This window comes from Emys orbicularis, chromosome 10, assembly GCF_028017835.1.
Source record: "Emys orbicularis isolate rEmyOrb1 chromosome 10, rEmyOrb1.hap1, whole genome shotgun sequence".
Taxonomy (NCBI): Eukaryota; Metazoa; Chordata; order Testudines; family Emydidae; genus Emys; species Emys orbicularis.
The window spans coordinates 7582521-7606366 of record NC_088692.1 but is presented as its reverse complement, the minus strand read 5'-3'; the positions used below and the strand labels follow the sequence as shown (position 1 = coordinate 7606366).

General features: G+C 49.1%; 1 protein-coding gene across 2 annotated transcripts in view; it reads right to left on the bottom strand.

Annotated features, from left to right (window-relative positions):
* The window catches only part of PEMT (phosphatidylethanolamine N-methyltransferase), a 97171-nt gene extending 78452 nt beyond the window's left edge, over window positions 1-18719 (bottom strand). Inside the window, exons 1-2 of one of the 2 annotated variants that reach the window (XM_065412138.1) lie at window positions 18493-18719; window positions 12261-12368 (exon numbers count right to left, since the gene is read on the bottom strand). In XM_065412138.1, the coding sequence (XP_065268210.1) occupies window positions 12261-12368; window positions 18493-18564 (180 nt within the window). In that variant the 5' untranslated portion in view covers window positions 18565-18719. Of the gene's footprint in view, window positions 1-12260; window positions 12369-12659; window positions 12699-18492 lie in introns of those variants that run through there. The other variant, XM_065412139.1, reaches the window with a different exon arrangement.
* Between the last annotated feature and the right edge of the window lie 5127 nt (window positions 18720-23846).

The window sequence follows — 23846 nt, the reverse complement described above, 5'->3', positions numbered from 1 at the left end:
TTCACTACAAGGCATCTTTTCTAACCCTTTAACGTATCTGCATCAAAGGTAGAATTCACCTCGCGGTTGCTGGGGAAGGTGAGCAAAGCAAAGACCACAGATTAGTTCAAAGGATGCATACATTTGCTTCTGAAAAAGGGCAGGGAAAGACCAGGAAGGTGGCACTAAAGGATCATCTGAAGAGCAGCACTTGGGCCAGAGGAACTTTCCTGTTCCTAAAAACACTTCTGTACTTTTATGACACAGAGACAGCCCAGTTACATTGTGGATCTGATCTTAGGCTTCATGACTAGAGGGGAAAAGACCCCACCCACCCACATATGGGAGCAGTGCCCCATTCTGGGGGAAAGGATGCCACACTTGGAAAGTGAGAAAGCTTATATCATACATTTGCTGACTGGGTCTTTCGTATTTTTATTGAGCAGTCTGAATTCCTGGTACTCACATGCCACAAGGCTGGCAATGCCTGGTGAGTGAAATTCACAACCCCGTGCGCAAAGCAAGAGTAACAGGTTGTGGGAGGTGGTGCTACACTGGTTTTGCAGGGAATGGAAAGAGTATCTGGTCCAACATCTCTCAAGGGATTTCTGACCCTGCTTGCCAGACCCTTCACCTCCTTCAGCTCATAGGCCAGAGGTGGGCAAACTATGGCCCGCGGGACCCTCCTGCCTGGCCCCTGAGCTCCTGGCCTGGGAGGCTAGCCCCCGGCCTCTCCCCTGCTGTTCCCCCTCCCCCGCAGCCTCAGCTCACTGCGCCGCCGGCGCAATCCTCTGGGCGGCAGGGCTGCAAGCTCTTGCCGGGCAGCGCAGCTGCAGAGCCAAGGCCTGACCTGGTGCTCTGTGCTGCGCGGTGGTGTGGCTGGGTCCAGCCGGGCGGCATGGCTGCCTGTCCTGGTGCTCTGGGCGGTGCAGCTGTAGCACCACCAGCCACTAGTGCTCCAGGCAGCACGGTAAGGGGGCAGGGATGATTAGATAGTGGGCAGGGAAGTTCGGAGTGGTGGTCAGGGGGAGGGGGTGAGGATAGGGGTTGGGGCGGTCAGAGGGCAGGGAACGGGGGAGGCAGTCAGGAAGGAGAGGGGAGGTTGGATGGGGCAGCAAGTCTGGGGGCGGTCATGGGACAGGGAGCGGGGGGGAGGTTGGATGGGGCAGGAGTCCCGGGGGGGCTGTCAGGGGGTGAGAAGCAAGGGGGGGGTCGCATAGGGGGCGGGGGCCAAGCCATGCCTGGCTGTTTGTGGGGGCACAGACTCTCCTAACTCTGGCCCTCCATACAATTTCAGAAACCCGATGTGGCCTCAGGCCAAAAAGTTTGCCCGCCCCTGTCATAGACAAACCCATGCCCACAAAATACCAGTCAGCTCATACAACACAACCGACTTTACAAACAAAACAAACTTGTTCTGGAAAGGAATGAGGGTCGTATCGTTAATCTAATAAAACCTGGAGCTGTCAATTTAAAAGTGTTTTCCCAGCCCCTCTCTCTCTCTGGTACTTACATGGCCCCGATCACTGTAGTATCCGACTGCACGGCACTCTCAGAAAGTGACTTGTAACTAGTCATGAGACAATGGCAGATGTCCAGAAGCCATCTAGTCACATACTACAGTGATGGAGGCCATATAAGTACAAGAGGGAAGGAAAAAAGGGACCGGAGGGAAGACGCATGCACATCTTAACTGGGACAAGGTTCCTAATGGATACCAGGACCCTGTGCCCAACAAATGCAGTTGTCATCCAAGCACTAAACAGCTACCTCATTTCACACACAATACAACATGAATATACTAAACTTTTGTCGAGTGTCATCTTAAGCTACTTATTTCATCAGAGAAACAATGGTAAAGAAAAAGGAGACAGAGAAAGGTAGAGACCAGTATATTTTATTATCTCTTTTCCACTGAGCTCAAGAACGTGGTAACAAATATCCTTCAGGGTTCATCAATGGGGAAAAGTTTCAGTACATAGGACTTTTTTCAAAATGTGGGGGGGGGGGAATCTTGTTGCTTCAGCGCCCCCTGCTGACCAACTTCAGAAATGACACGAGCTGGCTCCAAAACAAGGCCAGTCCATTCCTCCTGCTACGAAAGACCTAATTCGGGAAAGGGTAAAATCAGGGAGATGCCTCAGGAATGGCAGGAATCCCACCAGCTAAAGGGAAGCCTGAGAAAACGACTATCGGGCAACTGTCTAGTTCTTGTGTCGTCAAAGTAATTCATGCCTTAGCAACAGAAGTTTAAGTAGTACAGTAAATGCATCATCATCAGACTCCGCACTTACATAGCGTCTGGCACTTGACGCTCTCAATGCACTTTATCATTCAGTGTCATTACCCACATTTTACACATGAAGCACAGAGGGGCTAAGTGGTTGCCGAAGGTCACGTAGCAAGTCGATTGCACAGACTAGGAACAGAAATCAAGATTCCTGGGGTGAAATGCTGGCCCCATTTTGCCACTGACTTTAGCTTGCATTGATTTCAATGGGGTCAGTCCCCTATGCTAACAAACTAGACCGCCCTGCCTCCCAACTTATTAAGAAGAGCACAATGGGCCAAATTCTGCCTCTTGGTGCAGGCAGGTTCAATTCCATTGACTTCAATGGACCTGCCGCCTCTCACACCCAGTCTGCATCTGGTCCAATAGTAGGAGTCTGCATTAAAATAGCAAAAGACAGGAGTAAAAAAGGCTGACAGGTGGCCAGTATCTCAAACCAATGAGCCTAAGAAGAATTCAGGAGTCTCAGAATTAAGGCACAGAAAAGCTATAGTCTGGCTGGAGACATGATCACAGAGTTCTACCTGTGAGGCTACAATGGTGTAATCTCGGTGGCTACTTTTCCTGTTTTGCCCCTCCCCCCCCCCCACCTCCTCGCTCAAAGCAGTAATGGAGCTGGCAGCCAGATCTGAAGCGCTGCAGAATTGTCAGACTCCAGCGGGAGCTGCGGCTGCACAGGGCCTCTGCAAATCAGCACAGGTGGTGTGTATATTAATTTGTAAATCAAAAGCAGACTAAGCGAGAATAGCCTGAGTTTGGATCCGCGCATTTCTCTTCCAACAAGGAAGCCGCCCGCTTCCCAACCAAGCGGGATCGGAGATTCTAGTCCTTCTGCTAAGCAAATGACGGAGCTGGCAGCACGTAAGGCTCACAGCCAAACACAAAGTGCCTATGAATCGGAAGGTGAAATCTGAAAAGCCAGCAGCATGTGGCGACTGGACAGGAAAGGTTTCAGAGTAGCAGCCGTGTTAGTCTGTATCCGCAAAAAGAACAGGAGTACTTGTGGCACCTTAGAGACTAACAAATTTATTTGAGCATAAGCTTTCGTGGGCTACAGCCCACTTCATCGGATGCATGTAGTGGGCTGTAGCACTACATGGATCCGATGAAGTCTCAAACCATTAGACACCCCCAGAGACCCCAAGGTACAGTGCGCATCTCTTCCCAGGGCGCCAATGGAAGTGGACCCCTCAAGCTTGCTTTGTAAAATGTTCCCCCACAGGCTTCTCCATCTAAAATATGTAAATGGACAAAACCAGACTTTCAGCTGGTGCCGCAGGATTCTAGACCGTAAAACGACGCAGTTTCCGTTGCAAAATGAAAGGCGTTTCTCCTTCCTTTCATCGTTTCCTTTCTTCTGGGCATGCTTCTAATTATCTTAGCATTTTCTTAAAAAAAAAAAATAGAATCCTGTAGAAAACTTGCAGCATCTTTTGTTAACGGCTTCGAATGGCCCAGATTTTTACGATGGTGGGATAGACAGGAGGGTGCGGTGGTTAGGGTGCTAATCTGGGACCAGGGCCAGCTCCAGCTTTTTTGCTGCCCCTGCTTCCTTTGCTGGTGCCTGCCCTGTCTGGGACCTACAAAACCAGGATTCAGTTCACTGCTCTGCCAAACAGCAGACGCGTTCATTAGGGCACGCCTACCTGACAGCTGGGCGCGTGCTTCCCAGGGCAGGGAGACAGATAGGCACCAGCATACTCAAAAGGGCAGCAGTGGCAGATGGGGCTAGCTGCCCGAGTGCAATCACACGGACTCCCTGGTTATGTACATGGGGGGCTAGCATGAGCCGCTGCCCAGGCCACACTGCTATTTTTAGCATCCAGGTCTATCTACCTGGGCTAGGAAACACACTCCCAGCTACTCTCATTGACATGCCCACGGTCACTAGAGACACAAGGTTGGTGAGGTAAATGAATTCCGTGTGGCTTGAAAGCTTGTCTCGCTCACCAACAGAAGTTGGTCCAATAAAAGATATTACCTGCCCCACCTTTTCTCTCTAATATCCGATACCAACACAGCTACAGCAACATTTGCCCAAGGTCACACAGGTAGTCTGTAGCCTGGCCTACACCTAAAACATAGGGCGACCTAGCTACGTTGCTCAGAGGTGTGAAAGAGCGTAGTTAAGCCAAGCTAAGGCCCAGTATTCATGCTAGCTCTTGAGGGGATGGCGACAGAAAACCCCCTTCGGTCACTGTTGCGAGTGTCCACACTACAGCAGCCTAGTTGCAGCCGTAGCACTCGTAGTGTAGCCATAACCTGCGGCAGTACAGAAAACTGAACCCTGGTCTCCAGTGGTTTGAGCATTGGCCTGCTAAACCCAGGGTTGTGAGTTCAGTCCTTAAGGGGGGCCATTTAGGGATCTGGGGCAAAAAATCTGTCTGGGGATTGGTCCTGCTTTGAGCAGGGGGTTGGACTAGATGACCTCCTGACATCCCTTCCAACCCCGATAGTCTATGAGTCTAAATCCCAGCTAGCACCTTGACCACTGAGCCATCCCTCCTCTCATACACAAACTGTAAAAATCTGAGCCATTCGAAGTATTTAATAATGGATGCTGCATGTTTTCTAGAGGATTTAAAAACAAAAACAAAAAACAGCCCAAGATACTTAATGTACAGAGGAAAGGAAATAATAGGAAAGAGAAACACTCTTCCCCTCTGCCAATTGTATTTGGACAACGGGTACTGCTTTGTCTCAAGATGACAAGTCTCCCAACTGTGTCACTGAATACAGTAGGATGAGTTATGTGACCCAGATTTTAGTGCTTGTTGTACGTATCAGAGCCGGTGCATAGATGCTGAAACTCTAAATTTAGCTGCTAAAACAGGTGCGCTGGCACAGACAAAGAACGTTACAGTCCTGACAATCGAGATCCTGGGGTGTTTTGTTATGAGTTAGCCAAGATGATAGAGGTCACATACTTGCAACAAGCATTACGCAGCATTGTCTCAACCTTCACTGCCCGCCCAGGTGGAAAGTACCACAAATCCACTATGGTTTGACTAGCCACACAGATAAAAATCACTAGTAACTTTTACTTGGTCCTGCCATGAGTTGTAGGAGATGAAGACAATTATCACTGCCTGCTTTGAAAGGCTGATGATGATGATTTTGTCATTCTTTGTGTTGGGAGAGAATTGCATAATGTATCAGACCTTGAGCTGGGACACATTGTAAAAACAGATGTCAGCATGGATTTGAGACTCCATCATCGAATTTCCCTCAATAAAGAAATGCCTCACCACTCTATTGGCCCGCAAATGTACCTTTCAAACCCTTATTAGATTTGACAACCTCTACATGCCCAAGCACATAATAATCACAGTTGTACAGCAGCTTTCATAAGAAGATCTCAAAGCACTTTCCTAAGGTGGGTGAACATTATTATCCCTAATTTTACAAAACAGAGGAAGCGGGGATTTTCAAAGTAGCCCAAGGTACTCGAGTTCCAGTGAATTTCAATGGAATCTGGGCATCTAACTTCCTTTGGCCCCTTTGAAAATCCAAGTCTGTGACTTTTGAGAGACTTGCCCAAGGTGGGACTAGAACCCATGGCCACAATTTTCCAAGTTGGCTATTGGTTCTGGGTGCCCAACTCAAGACACATTAAAGGGGCCTGATTTTCACAAAACACTGAGCAACCACCCCTCTGACAGTAGGGCCCTTCTAAGGTGTCTCAAGTCAGGCACCCAAAATGACTAGTCGCTTTACAAAACCTAGGTCGAATCACCTAATTCCCAGTCCCATGTACTAACCACTACATACCATCACTGGCCCCCCAATAAAAATGCACAAGGAAGTCAGTTATATGAAGCAGAAGCTCCAGCGTGTCCCGTATTTCCTTCCCATTCTTCTCTTGGATTCTGACTCAGAATCACAGCACATAACAGCTCATTTCATAATGGTCAACAGCAGGCGGTACACCGGAGGTGATGGATGGGGGGGAAAAAAAATATATCACTGCAAGAACATGTCCAAGTTTAGTCCACAAGCAACATAACTCTGGCCACCTGTTGGGCATAGTCGGCTTTTAATTGGGATGGCTTTTTAAGTTTTCATCCATCTGGCTACCAGAACAGGGAGAAACAGCTGTGGATGCTGAAAGGATAGACAATATGAGCCAAATGCATCCTTGGTGCATCTCCTTTGACTTCCAGTGGAGATACACCAGGAGCAGATTTGTCCCTATACATTTTATGGGATTCTATGTTAGAGGCGTGTTCTCTGTGTGTGTGTGTGTCTGTCTGTCTGTCACACACACACACACACAAAATGGGTATTTACACAGACTTATGCTTACAGGAACAAATGCATATCGAACACACCTGGTGTTATAACACAAAGAAGGTGGCCAGCTGCCGTCTGATTGCTGTCACGAAAGCACACGCAGCCCAAATACAGAAGGACTAAGTATCAAGACCAAGGATGAAATCCGGTGCCCACTAAAGTCAGTGGGAGTTTTGCTATTGATTGCAGTGGGGCCAGGATGGCATCCCAAGCCTTTATTCTAACACACTGCAAAGCAAAGATGGAAAACCCAGGTCAACCACTGCAAGAAATTGTACAGGAAGAAATTCAGTGAGACAGGCAAAATGAGTCACTCAAAATAAATTGGTGCACCCAATCGCTAAGTCACCTTCTAACCACAGCGTCGGTATTTTAAACACACAAACGGCCCTTTGGCCAGCATCCCGCTATGTACGGAGCGCAGACTGCGTACTTGGCACTGTACAGAGAAACAGGCCTTGCACCAAGGATCTTGCAGTCTAGCGCAGACACAGACAAAACAATTCAGACACATAGTACATTGGGTGATGGTACAGAAATCAAAGAGATCATTATTGACAGGCTTTGCAGGAGTGGCCTTCGGGGAGGAATGAGGAAGAAAGGCAGGTGGTTTGGTGCATGAAGGGGAGGCTGGCAGCATGGAAGAAGACGAAGACAAGTCTGGCAGGGGAGGATACAAAGAAAGGGGGCTGGGAAGGGCAAAGGCAGAGTCAGTATCCAGCTGTTGTCAAACACTTAGATTGGAAGCTCTTTGGGGCAGGGACCCTCTTCTTATTCTGTATTTGTATAGTGCCAAGCACAATGGGGGCCTGGCGCACTACTAGGGCACCTGGGTACTACAGGAAGACAAACAAACGGGAATCAGGTTCCATTTCTAAGCCTATTGGTTTTACTAATGTAAGAAGACACAAAGGCAAATCCAGAAGTGGTGCCATTAGCTGCAACTCCATTGAAGCCAATAGCACTGCGCCCCCTTATAGCAGGCCTGAACTGAGTCCACAGTGCTCCTAAACTTGCCAGGCAAGTCTTTTGAGCACTATCGTCCCAGGCTGGGATTTTCAAAGCAGCTTAAGGGAGTTAGTGGCCCAAGTCCCGCTGGAAGTCAGTAGGAGTTGGGTACCTTAGGCCTCCATTGAAAATCTCAGCCTAAGCATTCAGTTATCATGGCAACGACTACTACAGAAAACCCTCAGAGAGGTCACGTTCCCAGACAGAATACACTGTGATAACACACAGGAGCGTTAGTTACTGGATATTACTGCCCAGAAATAAGCAAGCACAATATTTAAGCCCTATCTCATGGCAACACTGAGTATGTAGTGCCCAGCGAGGTGAAAGTACATGGATACATGTAGAGACTGGGGCGTGGGCAGTCAGGCCTAGCGGACGGAACCGGGGCTGGAACCCAGGAAACAAAGCCAGAGTCAGAGTCAGACAGCAGTGCCAAAGGTCAAACAGGAGTCAGGGAACAGTACCAGGGTCAAACCAGAGCCAGTATCGCAGCAGATCCAGAGTCCACTCAGCTGCTCAGACAACTTCCTGTGCCTCTATCTGGTTTAAGTAGTGCATCTGGGCCAGTTGGTGGGGCTGGAGCCTCTGATGGGCCAGAGTTCTGCTAGCCCCCTTCCCTGCTGGTGCCAGAGAGCCGTCGGTTAGCAGTGATGGTCTGGGTACCACTTGGGAACCCCCCAGAGCTGGATTCGAGACCCACAATCCCTCACGATACATTCCAGAGCAGCATTAGCAGCGAGCAGAGACGTGTAACTCAGCTGGCCATCTGCAGCCAAGCGGTAGATAGCGACAGCCCCTTCAGATCCCCTGCACCCGAAGAAATACCCAATTCCACTTTAACAATGATAAACAAACACCTATGTCTCGCTCCTTTTTATGGCTCCATTCTTAGCCCTCCCCCTGCTACCAGAAAGAGACCCTCCACATTTTGCCTGCAGTGCCACCTATTGGTGAAGACAAAGTGGTTCAATTGTTAGAACGGACCCAGAAAAAGCACTTGACGTTTCTGCTGGTACATCTCCTCTCTCTTTTCTTTAAGAGCAGACAAGCTGGTGAGACAAAACTATGTTAGTTCTTTAGCCATCCCTCAAGGTATTCACAAACATTCCGAGAGTCAGAAATCCGAACCCTCAGGAATCCTAGCCAGCAAACTCAAAAACAAAACAAGAACATGGAGAATTTTTTCCTCCTTTTTTTATGAAGTTTTCCTCTCGAGTTCATGTTTTCCGAACAGACCAGAGTCTGAATATTTTTGGGGGTGGGTGGGGGTGAGGATTATGCTAAATAAGGATTCCAATAAGGAATTCATGTGGCATATTCATTTTAGAGATACAGACACAACTAAGCAACAGAGGATCCTGTGGCACCTTTAAGCCTAACAGATGTATTGGAGCATAAGCTTTCGTGGGTGAATGCCACGCATGCGTCTAACAAAGTGGGCATTCACCCACGAAAGCTTATGCTCCAATACATCTGTTAGGCTTAAAGGTGCCACAGGACCCTCTGTTGCTTTTTACAGACCCAGACTAACACGGCTACCCCTCTGATACTAGACACAACTAGACTTTTTAAATGAATGACCTGAAAAATTAGGGAACTAAACGTGAATAGAACTCCAGCCATTTTGATTTGGACTGCCTTAATTTTTCCTGGATGCCCAATTGAGACACTTTAAGGAGCCTGGATATTCTGAAAATGCTAAGCACCTTCATGCTGAAAATCAGGCTCCTTTAGGACAGCTCAAGTTGGGCATCCAAAAATCAGGGCACCTAAAATCACTAGTCACTTTTGAAAACCTTGGTCAAAATTCCACTTTGAGTCTAATTTCCATAAATGTTTCCCAGACAGAAACATCCCTCCATTGACTTCAATGGAGCTACAATAATTTGTATTAGCTGAGGATTTGCCCCTAGATGTACCCAGGGAGAAAGTAGTCAAGGCACATGGCTTATAGTCAGACACGGGTTCTAGTCCTTACACTGCATAGACTTGCCGCGTGACCTTCTAAAATAGGGATATTAACAATAATGCCTCCCTATCTGATAAGGGTGTTGTGAAATTAAAATTCATTAATGCCTATTAGCACTGGAATGGGTTCCCTAGGGAGGTGGTGGAATCTCCGTCCTTAGAGATTTTTAAGGTCAGGCTTGACAAAGCCCTGGCTGGGATGATTTAGTTGGGGATTGGTCCTGCTTTGAGCAGGGGGTTGGACTAGATGACCTCCTGAGGTCCCTTCCAACCCTGATCTTCTATGATTCTATTAAGAGTTTTGTGATCCTGGGATGGACGGTGCTTATCACACTGCGGGTGCCACCGGGCCTAACACAACAACAGCTACCAATGTTGGTTTCGTGCATTCAGCCATGGCCGGGAACTGTGAGCACTGAGTTACGGCCTATGCAAATAAACGGTTGCTCTTTGCTGGACTTCAAGAGATGACAGAAAGCGTGTGTACTTGGTTTAGTCTTTCATTGATTGTTTTGTTTCCTTAATGCCCCATGACTTGATTGTCAACATATTTTTGGCAGCAGCAGCGGGTGACTTATCTAACAGCTCATCCTGGGTGGCTAATGCAGTTTATGTTTTTATATTTGTAACTATTAGGGCCTGGCTGCCATGGTGATAGGTGCTGTATAAAGGACTGAATAATGTTTATCATTTCCTCTTGCTCACCTCCTGCTATGTACCTCCCAAGCCCCACTCCTAACTCCCCTCTCCATCCTTCTCCGGCTCATCTTCACACCTTCTGCGTTGTCTTTACACTTGGCATTGCCTCCCACTGCTGAGCAGTGCGCAGCCTTCCCGCTCGTCATTCAGATCCCCTCGGAAAACGCTCTGCTGCAAAAGCCTTGATCTTCACCACCTCCCGACTGATCCTCCAGCCGGTATCTTCTACTTACCTCTACTGTACGGTCTGCATCTGATCCAGGGCCCAATCCTGCAGCACTTACTAATGTGAGCCATCCCACTGAAGTGAATTCAGGAGTTTTAAGGAATAACGGAACAGGCCCTTTGATTTAAGGAACCCACGACAGGGACGGTCTTCTTTGTATAGCGCCAGTGCACAATAAACAGGGACAAAAGGACATGCCAGAGACTTCCAGGTTGTAAGGCATTATTGCACATCTGCATCTCAAGGTATTAGAAGTGGCATTAATCTGTTTCTAAAGAGGGATCATGCCAACTTCCTAAGTAGCCCTTTTCACAGTAATTCAGCAGGAAACGCAGGGTTATTTGATGCAATTGCCAAAGGACCATAGCAGCTGCAAATAGAACAAGGTCCCTGAGCTTCCACATTCCATGGCATTCAATGACGTTAATTTCACTTTGTCAAAGGGGCCACATTCTGGTCTCTGTTTTGCAGATATTTATATCTGGAGTGGCTGTGCCGAAGTCAGGGAGTTATTCTCCAGTTTCACACCAATGTAACAGAGAGACAATCTAGCTCTGGCAGGCTTAGGAGATGAAGCATTTTTGAAGTAACAAGAACAAAATGAAGATAAATCGTTACTGCATTTCCTCCTCTGTTTGGCCTCCTGTGGGGAAGAAATGTACCTAAGCAACGTAACTTAGCAATGGTCTAAGCAGCCCGCAACAGAACCAGGTGGGCAGACAGCGAGACCTAGATCCTGCAACCTGCGACAGGGGGTGCAAGGCTGTAGCACAAGTTCAAGCAGCAGCAACACACAGGCACATGTAAGGATAGCAACCTCCAGGCTGATGGGTAGTAAGTTTCAAGCCACTCTCCCTTATTCATAGAGTTCAAGGTGGCAGGTTGGGGGCAAAGGGTGGGTGAGTCGCAGGCAGCGTGAGCTTAAATGTGATCCTCGTTGTGCTAAAAGAAGGCATCAAGCTAAGCACTCCCTTTCCGGGGTCTCCCTGATGCTCCTAGGCAGCAGTGCTCTCTTTACTGAATCAGGCCCAGCCTGCTCCTGAACTGCAAGGCTGCGCTAGGCAGGCAAGTCTCTGCTTTATTCACCCCTTATTAATCGTGTGTTTCTAAGCACAGCTTTCCACACCTACACTGGGCACAATCCAACTCTCAGGGAGAAAGCACTCAACTTGCATCACAGACTCCACCCCATCCCATCGCAGCCCTCCCACGTTCCCAGAGCACTAAACACACCCCCAAGGGAGAAAAAGAAAGTCAAGGGCTGAAAATCCTCCAAGCTTCTACTAAGAAAAAAAGACGCCATCTATCAGGTGGAATCATTAGAGACAAAATGACCAGTCGGGAAACCAGGCCAAACTCAGTCACTGCCCCAGATGGCATCCAAAATGAACAACCAAGTTAATATCTATCGGCTTGGGAATGGATAGCACCTAAGTTCCCTCTAAACTGCGCAGCCACACAGCCGCCTATCAAGGGCCGCGCAGGTGCTCAGGGCCACAGCGCGGAGAGGCGCCTGTCCCCAGGTGCCGTTGCAGGGAGTCCTCTCTCCCCGCTGCAGCCCACACCCCGAATCCCTCATCCTTGCCCCCTCACCCCAGAGTCTGCACCCCCATCCGGAGTCCTCCCCGCTCCGCCCACACCCCAGCCCTCTGCCCCAGCCTGGAGCCCCCTCCCACATTCCGAACCCCTCGGCCTCACCCCCGCCACACATGACCTCCATATTGGTGCACATCGCAAAATTCATTCCGCACATGCATGGGAAAAGATAGAGGGAACATTGGATAGCACACTTACCACATTCCAGAAAAGCGGGTTAAAAGCAATGCAAAGGACAGCGGCAGCGAAGGTGGAATCGGTCAGTTTGACATAGCCGAGCAGCAGTGTCATGGCTGAGGAATCAACCTGCGGGAAAGGAACAAAGTCAGCAGGGGCATCCATCTCACATCGTCACTAGCTAGCTTCTAGATTGCGTCTTTTAGAAAGCTGAATACAGCGTGTTTAGCAGGAGGCTCATGGGAAGGGTAAATCAGATTCTTCCAGCAACTGAGTCTACTGCAGTATATTCCTGCTGTATAAATGTCTGTAGTCCTAACACGGTGCGTTCTGGTCCCATGAGCTCCCACATGCTAAGCAGGGTTGGAGTGGGTCAGTACTTGGACTGGAGACCTCCAACGGACATTCAAGGAAACTTACAGTTCTGTAGAAGGCACCTCCGGGCTGGGGGCCACTAAAGGATGCTCTGCTGCTGGAAGCACCAACAAAAGAGATAAAAGTTGAAATAATGAAGAACCCAGGGCTTATTTATTTTGGTAAAAGGGGCCCATTATCGCCAGTGTCCTGCTGAAATCTGAACTCTGACATTGCATTCTAGATTCCCTCCCAAGTGTCAGATGGATATAGTATTCTTCACTTCCTGTCCTAAACTGTGGCAAAGCATTACTGTGCCATGTGTAATCCCAGAACTGGCCTCAGTGTCACTGGTGGACGAACCCTTTTGCTGCCCCCGAGGGACGTTGGGAAGGTATGCAAAGTGCTTTGTGGCGTTAGGATGCTAGGTACTAAAGACGAACAGCGTGTGACTAATACCAAATCTCCTGCCCCTGACTAGATTACTGAGTGCTTCTGAGAATCAGGCCACAAGTGCTTGCCAGACCGGCAGAAGTTGCAAGCGCTCAGAGACAAGGGCATCAACCACTTCCATCCTGTAGATTTCTCATCTTGACTCAGACACAACTAAACGTGTTTAAGGGGGAGGGGTGGTATTTGGGTAGGCACCACAAGTGTGTGTAGTGGGGGAAATCCAAATATGTTTCGGAGGCAAATAAAAGGAGATGGTATTTCATAGTGCCTCAACTCACTGCCAGAGAGGAAAGGTGGTCTTGTGGTTAAAACTGGACTGAGACTCCAGAGATTTGGATTCAGTTCCCACTTCTGCCACAGACTTCCTGTGTGACCTGGTAGTCACTACCCCAACTCCACAGAAGGAAAACCTGAGGGCTGAAGTGGGAATTATACCTACCTGCCTCTCCGGGTGTCTGGAGGATAAATTCATCCATGTTTGCGAGTAGAGCGGATCAGGATCTTTTGAGCAAGACATTTTTCATCAAAAAAAAAGGGGGGGGGAGGGGAGGCCTTTTTTGAAAGAGAAAATTGTCAATATTTTCTGTAAAAAACTCTTCCCACCTTTATTCCCCCACCCCGATTTTTTTTAAATTGAAAACAGCTCAATTTGGGGGTTAGCAAAACCAAAACATTCTGCAAACCACTTTGAAAAACAGTTCAGAACAAAAAACCTGCGAAATGGGTCCGTTTCAAACAGTTCTGAAGCTAAAAGCACTTCAAGCCGTCGAAGGTTTTCACGTTTTGAACCGCTCTGTTGGTGAGGCACTGAGATACCATGGTGAAGGAGGGGCCACATGACAACTAGATGGGAGCTCCAACTGGAGTTGGATCCTCAGAGCCAACATCTCAGATCCCACCGTGCAAGTAATACCAATATTTAAATGAGAGCAATGACTGAAAGAGGATTCTTCCCTGAAGGGTACGCAGTGCATCAAGCATGAAATAGCTTTATCTCGCACACACAGAGAAAGGAGCTCACGCGCACTCCAGACCTCCTCATGGGTCCTCTGAATTATCTGGAATTGCAGTGCGATCTGTGAAGAGCTGGGCCATTAGATCAGATGCAATTTATTTACAGCTCAACCCCCTGTTTTTGCAAGGCAAAAGCACCGCAGAGAACTGAATTCTCTCAAGCCTCAGGAATCCATTCCCGCATTGTGCTCTTTTAGCAACCTTTCCGTGCTTTTCGCTTTAAAGCTAGAATTACACAAGCTATTTCACAGGGCATCTTTCAGATGCTTTACAACCACGGACAAATGGGGAATTACTAAATCCAGGGGGAGGCCACAAGGGTGCACTTACACAGAGTGTTTCTGAAAATGACCAGTGCTTGGAAGGAGCTACAGTAGGGTGACCAGATAGCAAGTGTGAAAAATGGGCAGGGAGGTGGGGGGGGGGGGGGGAAACAGGTGCCTATATAAGACAAAGCCCCAAATATCAGGACTGTCCTTACAAAATCAGGACATCTGGTCACCCTAAACTACAGGAATAGCTCACACAAGGCCTGATCCGGCCCTTCCTTGCCCAAACAGAACTCCCAGTGGAGGCTCAGGCCTATACTGGATACCAAGAGCTACCTAATATCCATCCCTTATTCTCCATTCCCACTGCATCCCTCCTATTGTGCCTTGACTCTCATCATCCACCAGGCTTCTGTGCATCTAATTTCTCCCTCCACACTCCCAGCATATACAAAATACTGTGAGTAAACCCATCTTCCTCTCCCTGGTCACACAGCCATATTCCTCTCCCCTCTACCAGCTAGGCCTCGCCTTTCACGCCACGTTCCAACATCTCACTGTCACATTCCAGGCATCAGGTCTGCTGCATTACTGCCAGCACGTCTTCCTTCCTCCTAACTCCTACCAGCAAGCTGCACTCCATGTCAACCACCGTCTGCCGTTCCTTTCCAAGCCTCCTTGCTGCCCCCATAAGTTCAGATCCATGGGACCAGAACCTGTGGCGCCTGGGACAACTGGCGTTCCTGCATCACCACTGGAGGCCATGCAGAGCACTATGGAAGTTAGGCATCCCAGGAAGTACCGCCCAAAGGATCAGAGCGACAGCACCCTGTGGCCTTCTGATTGGGCTAGGTTCTCTATTTAACCCTGGAGGCTGGCCCCAGGAAGTTGTCTGGGTAACCATGCAGAGGTCTGGCTTGCTATGAGTCCACATCTCTGGCCTCCAACCCGAGCCTGACTCGGGCCCTGACCCTTGCCTATCAATCCTAGCTCTAGCGATTACTGTGTGGTGGTCAGGTGCCCAGTTTTCCACCGGAAAGTCCAGTCGAAAAGGGGACCTGACAGTGTCCAGTCAGACCTACTGACCGGACACCCAAAGTCCGGTTACTGCGAGCGGGGGAGGCGCCAGGTCATCACCCGCACCAGCCCCTACTCAGCCAGGGCCGCCTCCTACCTTCATCCGGTGGTTGCAGCTCCCAGCCCCGGCTTTGCAGGCAAGTCCCTCCTGACCTGGGCGGGGGGAGGAGGGGGAGGGAAAAGCAGGGAATGATGGGGGCAGGGAGAAAAGGCAGGGCAGGAGTGGGTCCTCGGGAGGGGGAAGAGGGGGGGCAGGGGAGGTTCTAGCACTCCTGCTGGAGTGTCCAGTTTTTAAATATTACCAAGTTGGCATCCCTAGATTACTGTGATCCCTGCTTGCTGACTACTGCCTCGTAGCGGTCCTTGACTTGTGGACACTAGGCCAGACCAGCTACACCCTGGTCCCTTACAACCCCTTGGTTAGATTTCCTCCTTTCAGTCAAGTGTCTCCTTAAAAGACAAGAATTCTCAGCATTAACCAATGGTCCATCGTCTAATAATCCAATGCACAACATGTCCGGACTCTATGGTCTGTACCTAATTTAAATTCTAACCCTTTGGGGCAGGGACAGGGACTTCCCCCCATTTCGTACAGCACTGAGCACCCTGTCAGTACCTAACAAGCAACATCCTGGCTTGTTGACCTATTAACTCATTGCCAGTAACATCATTAATAGGAGGCTGAATTTCTTTTCTCCTCCTGAGCCAATCAAATTCACTGCAGCCAGCATGAAACAGATTCGGCTGTGCTTTCGCAGGCAAAGGGGGAACTCATTAGAATGGTGTCTCTCCAAGGGGTTTGTACTGTTATGAAATTAAAACAAACGCAGCACAATCTGAACTCGACACCACATCAGTCACTAAGTAACTGTATGTGTAAGACAAGAAAGACTCATCTCAGCAAGAGGGCCGTTCACTTTCCTCCAAAAGTTAGCACAAGAAATCACAGTCCCTGGGGCACTTGCAAAGGGGCACTCTAAAAAAGGGGGATAGAAGAGTTGAAACACGGCCTAGATTATATTATGGCTCTGCCCAAAGGCCTGGATCAAGACCAGGGCCCTGTTGTGTTAGGCGCTGTACAGACACAGGCCCTGATCCAGCATCAGACCGTGCACTGTACAAACACAGGGGGCACTCTTGCAATGGGTCACTGCATTGATGTCAGTGAGGCTGCCCGTAGACTCAGCAGTCCATCCATTGTAGGATCATGGCCCTAGAGGTAGACATGGTCCCTGCCTTGATGAATTTACAATTTAAAAAGGCAAATATCATCGAGAGGATAGGGGAAGAGGATCACATTTTTGCACACGTGCTATTCTTTATTTTGTTTAGTAATTAAACAGATAAGTAACAGCTTTCCCCAGTTGCTCCTCAGCCAAGCCACTGGATATTTTTTTGTAAACATTACGCTTGGAGTCACACTCCGGTTATAGGAGCACTGGAAAAACCAGATAAGCTAAATGGAGTGGATTCTCAGTGCCCATCTAAAGCGACCTTGCTCGGACTCTGATTCTACTTCCATTGGGCTCGACCGTCTAAGTAATTTATAAAGACAATGGTATCGAAAATATACACAGTGGACCACATTCAGCCCTGGAACAGATGGAAGTACCTCCACTGAAGTTAAGGGAGTTCCACCTGCTTTACACCAGGGCTTCATCTGACCGAATATATCCAGGTAAATATTGGAACTGGCACCCTAAAAGGTCACTGAAATAAAGGATGAAATAATATGTCACTAGCTTCGTAGGCAATGAAAATACCGCGACTACTCACGAATATATCTATGCACGGGGAAGAACTAAATATACCCTGGAGATTTCTTCCAACACAAATAAATATGAAAGCAGACATACAAACTATTATACTAGTTTGCTAAAGCCAGAGGGTAGCATTCACCAGACGCATGTTGGTTTGTTTTCAGCATAGTTTGATGAAGTTACATATGATTTGTGTGACACAGCTCTCCTGCTTTCACATTTTTGCTCATCTTTACAACAATCCAAGTTACAGCATGCCCCTGTCTGCAGCAATATGGGGTTCTGACCATCCTGCAAGGTACCGAGAGCCCCCAAACAACACTCACCAGAATCAGCAGGATGGCCTAGAACAGCTGAGAAAACAGCCTCCCCCTTCTCCCTGCTTTGATTCTCAATACAGAGCAAAGCAGCTGCAAAAATTACAATGTAAACACAAGACGCGATACTCTGCCAAAACGTGCTCAGATCATTTTAGGAATGTTCAATCCTTCTGAGCCACTGACATCTGCAATAGTCCCCCACCTAAACCCCCATGCTAGGAGCAGTGCTGCCAGACACAATTATTATTAAACTCTGCAGAAAGACTTCTGAAAGATACAATAAATAACTTGGCCATTAATGGCTTAGTTGTAACTGCCAGTGCACTGATAGCAAAAGCAAATTATGTGAGGTCAGCATAACCCCAAAGCAGCAGCTAATGGCCGATAAAGGCCCTTTCCCTCCACCGCCTCCCACTAAAGCTGAGCTGGTCCCTAGTCCTGCACTAATTTCAATGGAATAATGGGGGGGCAGGGAGGAGAGGGGGAGGAGGAGATATTTATCAGTTCAGCTCTGCACAGAACATAAGAATGCTTATGGATGACAATATTTGGGTATGTGAGTGTCAGGTCATAACTACGATTTCCTACAGTCAGATTCTGTTGTGCAAAACAGTCCTGTTAACACAGCTGCCTCTTGTGTGAGGTGTGGGAAGGGAACTGCCCCTGATTTGACCTATTTATCCCTAAATCAGGAAGCACAAACGGAAATCCACTGACAAACTAACTGCCTCACCCCACACCTGGGTGAGAGTCAGTGACTGTGTGTGTGTGTGTGGGTGGGTGGGTGCGCTGGGTGAGAGGGTGTGTGTGGGTATGTGGGTGTCAATGTTACAGACCAGGGAAGCTGGTTAATGCACACGATTAGCTGCTCTCTAAGCCCTAGTTTTAAATCCTAGCGAATGAACGCACGCCTCGTGCCTCCCCACACACACACACACACACACACACACACACACACACACACAAAACCACTGAACAAATGAACAGCAAAATTTGCAACCAATACCTTGCTATAATCCAAATTACTCAGTCCTCCACAGCAGTCCAAGTGGGATGGCAAAGCACGGCCTGCCAGCATTCAAAGTTCAGCTTATCTCCTAAACTGACCAGCCCCTGAGCATTTTATAACCTGTCTGGACACAAGCCATCCCCAGGCTGGGGGTGAGGGGCATTCAATGGAACCTCTGGACAGCCTCACCCCCTGATCAGCTGTGACAGCCCTTCCCCCAGCAAGCACCCAGCCCTGCTTCCTGGTTACCACTTTAAACCCTGCCAGGGCATTCTGGGAAGTGTAGTTTCCTCCACCCAGGTCTCCCAGCTGCTTCTCTGCAGAGAACTACAAGGCCCAGAGGACGCAGGGCAGCTGAGTGCTTGGCAAAAGCCTCCAGACTCAGAGCAGCATGCTCCAGTGCAGCTGAGCTAATACTCCCCTTGGTTAGAGCCACTGGCCCCAGGTGCCTCTAAGATGCCACAAGGACTCCTCGTTGTTTTTGCTGATGCAGACTAACACGGCTACCCCTCTGAAACCTGGCCCCAGGGAGTCGGGCCAGGGCGGGATGGGAATTAATTTGCAAATCACTGACCTTTTTTAGTACGGTGCCACCTTCTGCCGGCTGGAGGGGTTTGGTGGGGCCGGCTCGGTGGGGATCCAGCAGGGCAAGGCTACACTGGACTTTGCCCTGTAGTTAGGCAGTTGTCCAGCTGCGTGGCGGTCACAACCAGTGCCAGGGAGGAGGGGGCAGATCGATCAGTCCTTCCCAAAGTCTGCAGCCGAGCTGGGGCTTTCATCCCTCTTTATCACAGTCAGCTCAGGACAGGGACCGTGCCTCCGAACGTGCACACATGGGACCTGGTCCAACGGGGCCGATCCTGATTGGCGCCTTTCCACAACACAAGAGGGTTGATCCTGTGAGGTGACCACCCCTCTCCACTCGTATTGATTTCAAGGGTTGCTGTGGTTGGCTCTCAGCCCCTCCCAGGGCACAACTGGGGCCTGATCTGGTGGTTTTATATGCAGGGCCAGCCTTATGTTTTGCAAGATCCCATGCATAGGCGCCGACTCCGTGGATGCTCCAGGGCTGGAGCACCCACAGGGAAAAATTAGCGGGTGCTCCACACCCACCTGCAGCCAAGCTCCCCCCTCCTCACCTCCTTCCCACCCCACACTGAGCGCACTGCGTCCCTGCTCCTCCCCATCCCTCCCAGTGCTTCCCCCCCCCACCGCCTAACAGCTGTTTGGCAGCGCTTAGGACTTTCCATGAGGGAGGGGGAGGAGGCAGAGAAGAGGTGAGTCGGGGTGGGGACTTGGGGAAGGGGGTGGAATGGGAGCGGGGCGAGGGTGGGGCGGGGGTCAAGCACCCACTGGGCAGAGGGGAAGTCGGCGCCTATGACCCCATGCACAGTAAGAAGAGCAAGGTCCTATCCATCTCCCAACAGAGCAGCACAAACCTCCCCCACACCTCCCTCCAGGCCTCTGCACTATCCTCAGGATGGGGTGGAGGAAACCTGTTATAGGTGGTGCCGTGCCAGTTTCATTGCACCTAACAAGACACTGAAGAGCTTTGATTTGTGTCAGAGTTGTATTTATACATGAAGTTCCTACATGGGATGGGGAAAGTCAGGGCAGAAAAACTAGGGTTGGAGGAACCAAGGCTGCTGGAGAGGGAAGCCACCACAAAAGGGCTGGAGCTCTGGTGCAAGGGAAGCCACACAAACATCCAGGGCTGTAGAGCAGGGGAGGTGTGGGAAGCCCAACAAAGTTCCAAATTTGCAGCCATAGCTAAATGGCACGGCACGGAGCCTGATACCTGCAAGTGGATCCTTAGGCTGGGCTAGGCTACTCCAAGGGACTCCATGTTCCACCATCATACATCCAGGGCCCCTAGGTACAGAGGGCAGCCTGGCCCAGCCCCCCACTACCTCAGAGTCCTATAGCTGTTCCCTCATCCTCTCTGGGCTGTGTAACATTCCTCCCTGAAAATAAAGACAATCTGTTACTAAAGACACTGAACACAGAAGCAAGGAGACTCACCCCAAACTAATATGCCTATTCAGATCTGCAATATATACAGCCATAGAATAATCCCTGCAGTTGTAGTCAGAGCTGGGGGAGGGATAGCTCAGTGGTTTGAGCCTTGCCCTGCTAAACACAGAGTTGTGAGTTCAATCCTTAAGGAGGCCATTTAAGGAGGGAGGAATAAAAAAATTGGGGATTGGTCCTGCTTTGAGCAGGGGGTTAGAAGGGACCTCAGAAGGAAAAAGAAGCTCCCAAACCATGATCAACCCTAATCTTCTATGAGTCTGTGTATCCATTAAGCAGGCTCAAGTCAGAGAAGTCTTTTCTTTATGGCAATGCCTACAACCTATATTTAGTGTTCGCTTTGGAATCAGAAGTGTCAGCAAACACATACAGTGTTCCATCTGGCACAATGCGAGCTGGTGACAAAAACCTATTTTATTAAGGATAAAATTCAGATCCACCAAGTCTCAGCTATTTTACGGAAAATTCATTCATTTTTCCTATATTCCCGCTACTACCTGTGGCACTTTGGCTACAGCCAGCTGGGTATAGTTCCCTGAGCCCACCAGTTCTGCTTCTGAAGCAATCACATCTCCGGCAGAGATTAGATGGGGTGAGACTCAGATGCACTCAAATTCTCTGGTTGCCCCTTCAATTTCTAAAGAATTTAAGCTTTTACTTAATAAAAAAGTTTAGCCCGTATGGTTAAGAAAGAAACCTCAGTTTGACTAGAATCATTGCTGTCTGCCTGAGTCTACAGAGTGACAGCCTGAAACCATATACATGTTTATAGATATACCTCTAAATTGGGTGTTAACTCTGGAGCCTAATGGTGATATTTGGAATGTCAACATTGTTAGCTATTTCACTGTGAATTCTTTTAATAGAAACATTCAGCTACTCTGAATTGTAAGTGGAATTTGGGGTTGTGGGCGCAGCTTGAGTAGAGACCCACCAATATATCCCCGTCCACTGGTCACTACAAAGGAAGCGGCTCTCCCCACACACAAGCAGGAAAGGTTGTAGGAAAAGAAGCTCCCAAAACCATGAAGGACACAACTGGCAGCATCAGTGCTCTTAACAGTCTAGGGAAGACTGGGAATCCTCTTCCAGGAGGAAAAATGGAGGTTTATGAATCACTGCCCCATCCATAGCCAGCCAAAAGGAAGTCATGTTTGGCATTATAAAGGCATATACAACAGTGGGCATTACGTAAAGAAGACCCTAGCTGATGAGGAGCCGGACTACATGTGCTGTCACATCAGAGGCCTTAGCCACTACTGACATAGAATGATGACAAATATTTTCTAAAAGCAACGACACTGTCAGGAACCCACAGTTACAGCCACCCTGGTCATCACAAGAGACAGCACCCGAGACCTTCTGCTCTGAAAACACAGATTCTCTTGCTTGGGTCAATAAGGTTCTCCAATAGTTATAGAAACATTCTGACTTATACCACTTCTGGGCACTAGCAGGCAACTTAGACACAAACACTTGGGCGCATCTGACTACAGTGGGACACATTGGCCAAGACAATAGTTCTACATGATCTCAGTATGCCATGAGTGGGGATGAGGCATTGAGGCATCAGCGTCATCCAAGGATACACATGAAGATCCAGTGCCCAGACACTACGGTGCTGGGGATGCAACATAAGAATAAGAACCTGAACAGAACCACCTCATTGCTCATCTGGTATTGCTCATGGGTATGCCTCCAGTCAGGTTCTGCCCCAGGATATGGGAGGTAGTCAAGTTCTAGTAGGTGACAGAACCACTTAGCACCACTTTGCTGCCCTGTGCCAACCAGCCAGAGCCCCTCACGGCTCACATGGGCATTCAATGCTAGGTACAGGGAGAGGTGCGAGGATGCCATAGGAGGAGATCCCTGCAGTAGTCCTTTGAGTAGCCCAGATTCCTGGAGAGGAAACAGGGTCCAGTGGGCAGGGCACAGTACTGGAAGTCAGGAGACCTGAGATTTAGTCCTAGCTCTGCCACTGACCTCTTCTGTGACCTTGGGCAAGTCACTTCACTGCTGTTTCCCCCTCTCATTTTGTCCATATTGCTCCTTTTGGACCTGGGTGGCCAGTCAAAGTTCAGGGCACTGGGATGTTGATGAAGTCTGTTTTTTTCTTTAATGTCATCTTGTTTAAAGTCCTTCTTCTCTGCCTGCAGGAGGAACCAGGAACCAAAGGACCAGTTTCCTAGCTTACAGCCCCAAGTCTCTTTATCCAACAACCCAAATGGTGTCTCTCTAGCTTTTTCCAGGGTCACACGATACTCACAAGCTATTGCTTGGCTTTCGGGCCTTTTTCCTCTGTCTCCCTCTCAGTGCCTGAGTGTTCCAACTTCTTCCTTTTCAAACATCTGGGTGGGTTCACAAGCTCTTTTTGCCTTGGGATGGGATGGGGAGCATCTGATTAAACTCATCTGGAAAGTTATGTTAATTGAAGGGTGTGTTTGCACCCGATCTCAATGAGGTTTTAACACCACATAAGGTTTCACAGTCTATTTAGATAGTAAGATCTAGTGGCCGTGTGCACATGTAACACAAGGGGGACCTGATCTTGCTTAGGGCCCTTTAGACACTACTAGAATACAAATAATAATTATGGGCCTGATCCAAAGCCCATTACAGTCAGGGAGACTCTCGTTGATTTCAATTGGCTATAGAGCAGGCCGTAGGAGAGAGGTGTGGGCTGGGATAGATGTCCACCCAAATGGATTATCTACAGCAGGTCAGGCCTTTAATCCCTCTAGTTGGATAATTCCTCACAGCGGATGGCAGTGATGCTTGTGCTGAGTGTATAATTAGCACCCCTATAATTTCCGACGCAGAAATAGGAGAGCAGATGAGAGGATGTTGTTTATTTTGCAGTCCCAGCACCTAGCTCCTTATGATTGGGCAGGCGGGGGAATGAAATGTGAGTCAAGAAAGCTCCAGGGGCTAGAGAGTCGACAAAACTAGTGGGGAAGGCCGATGGTAACCCATTCCCTGGAATGGAGTCAGCAAGGAGAAACCCCTGCAACAAATGCAGAATGTCCCTGACCTCTGAATGTCCTTCAGTCTTGGCCAGCCTGGCTGGCGAGCAGGAAGTGAGTGCTGGTTCTGGAGAGGTGTGCGCCTACCCCATCCTGAGCCAGAGGGTGGGGAGCTGAGCTGACAGCAGGGCCGGCTCCAGGCACCAGCCGACCAAGCACGTGCTTGGGGCAGCACCTTGGGGCAGGGCGGCGCTCGATTTTTTATTTTTTATTTTTTTCGGCGGCACGGCGCTCGGAGGGGGGCCGGGGCTTCGGGCGGTGTGGTGCTCGGAGGAGGGGCGGGGGCTTCAGGCGGCG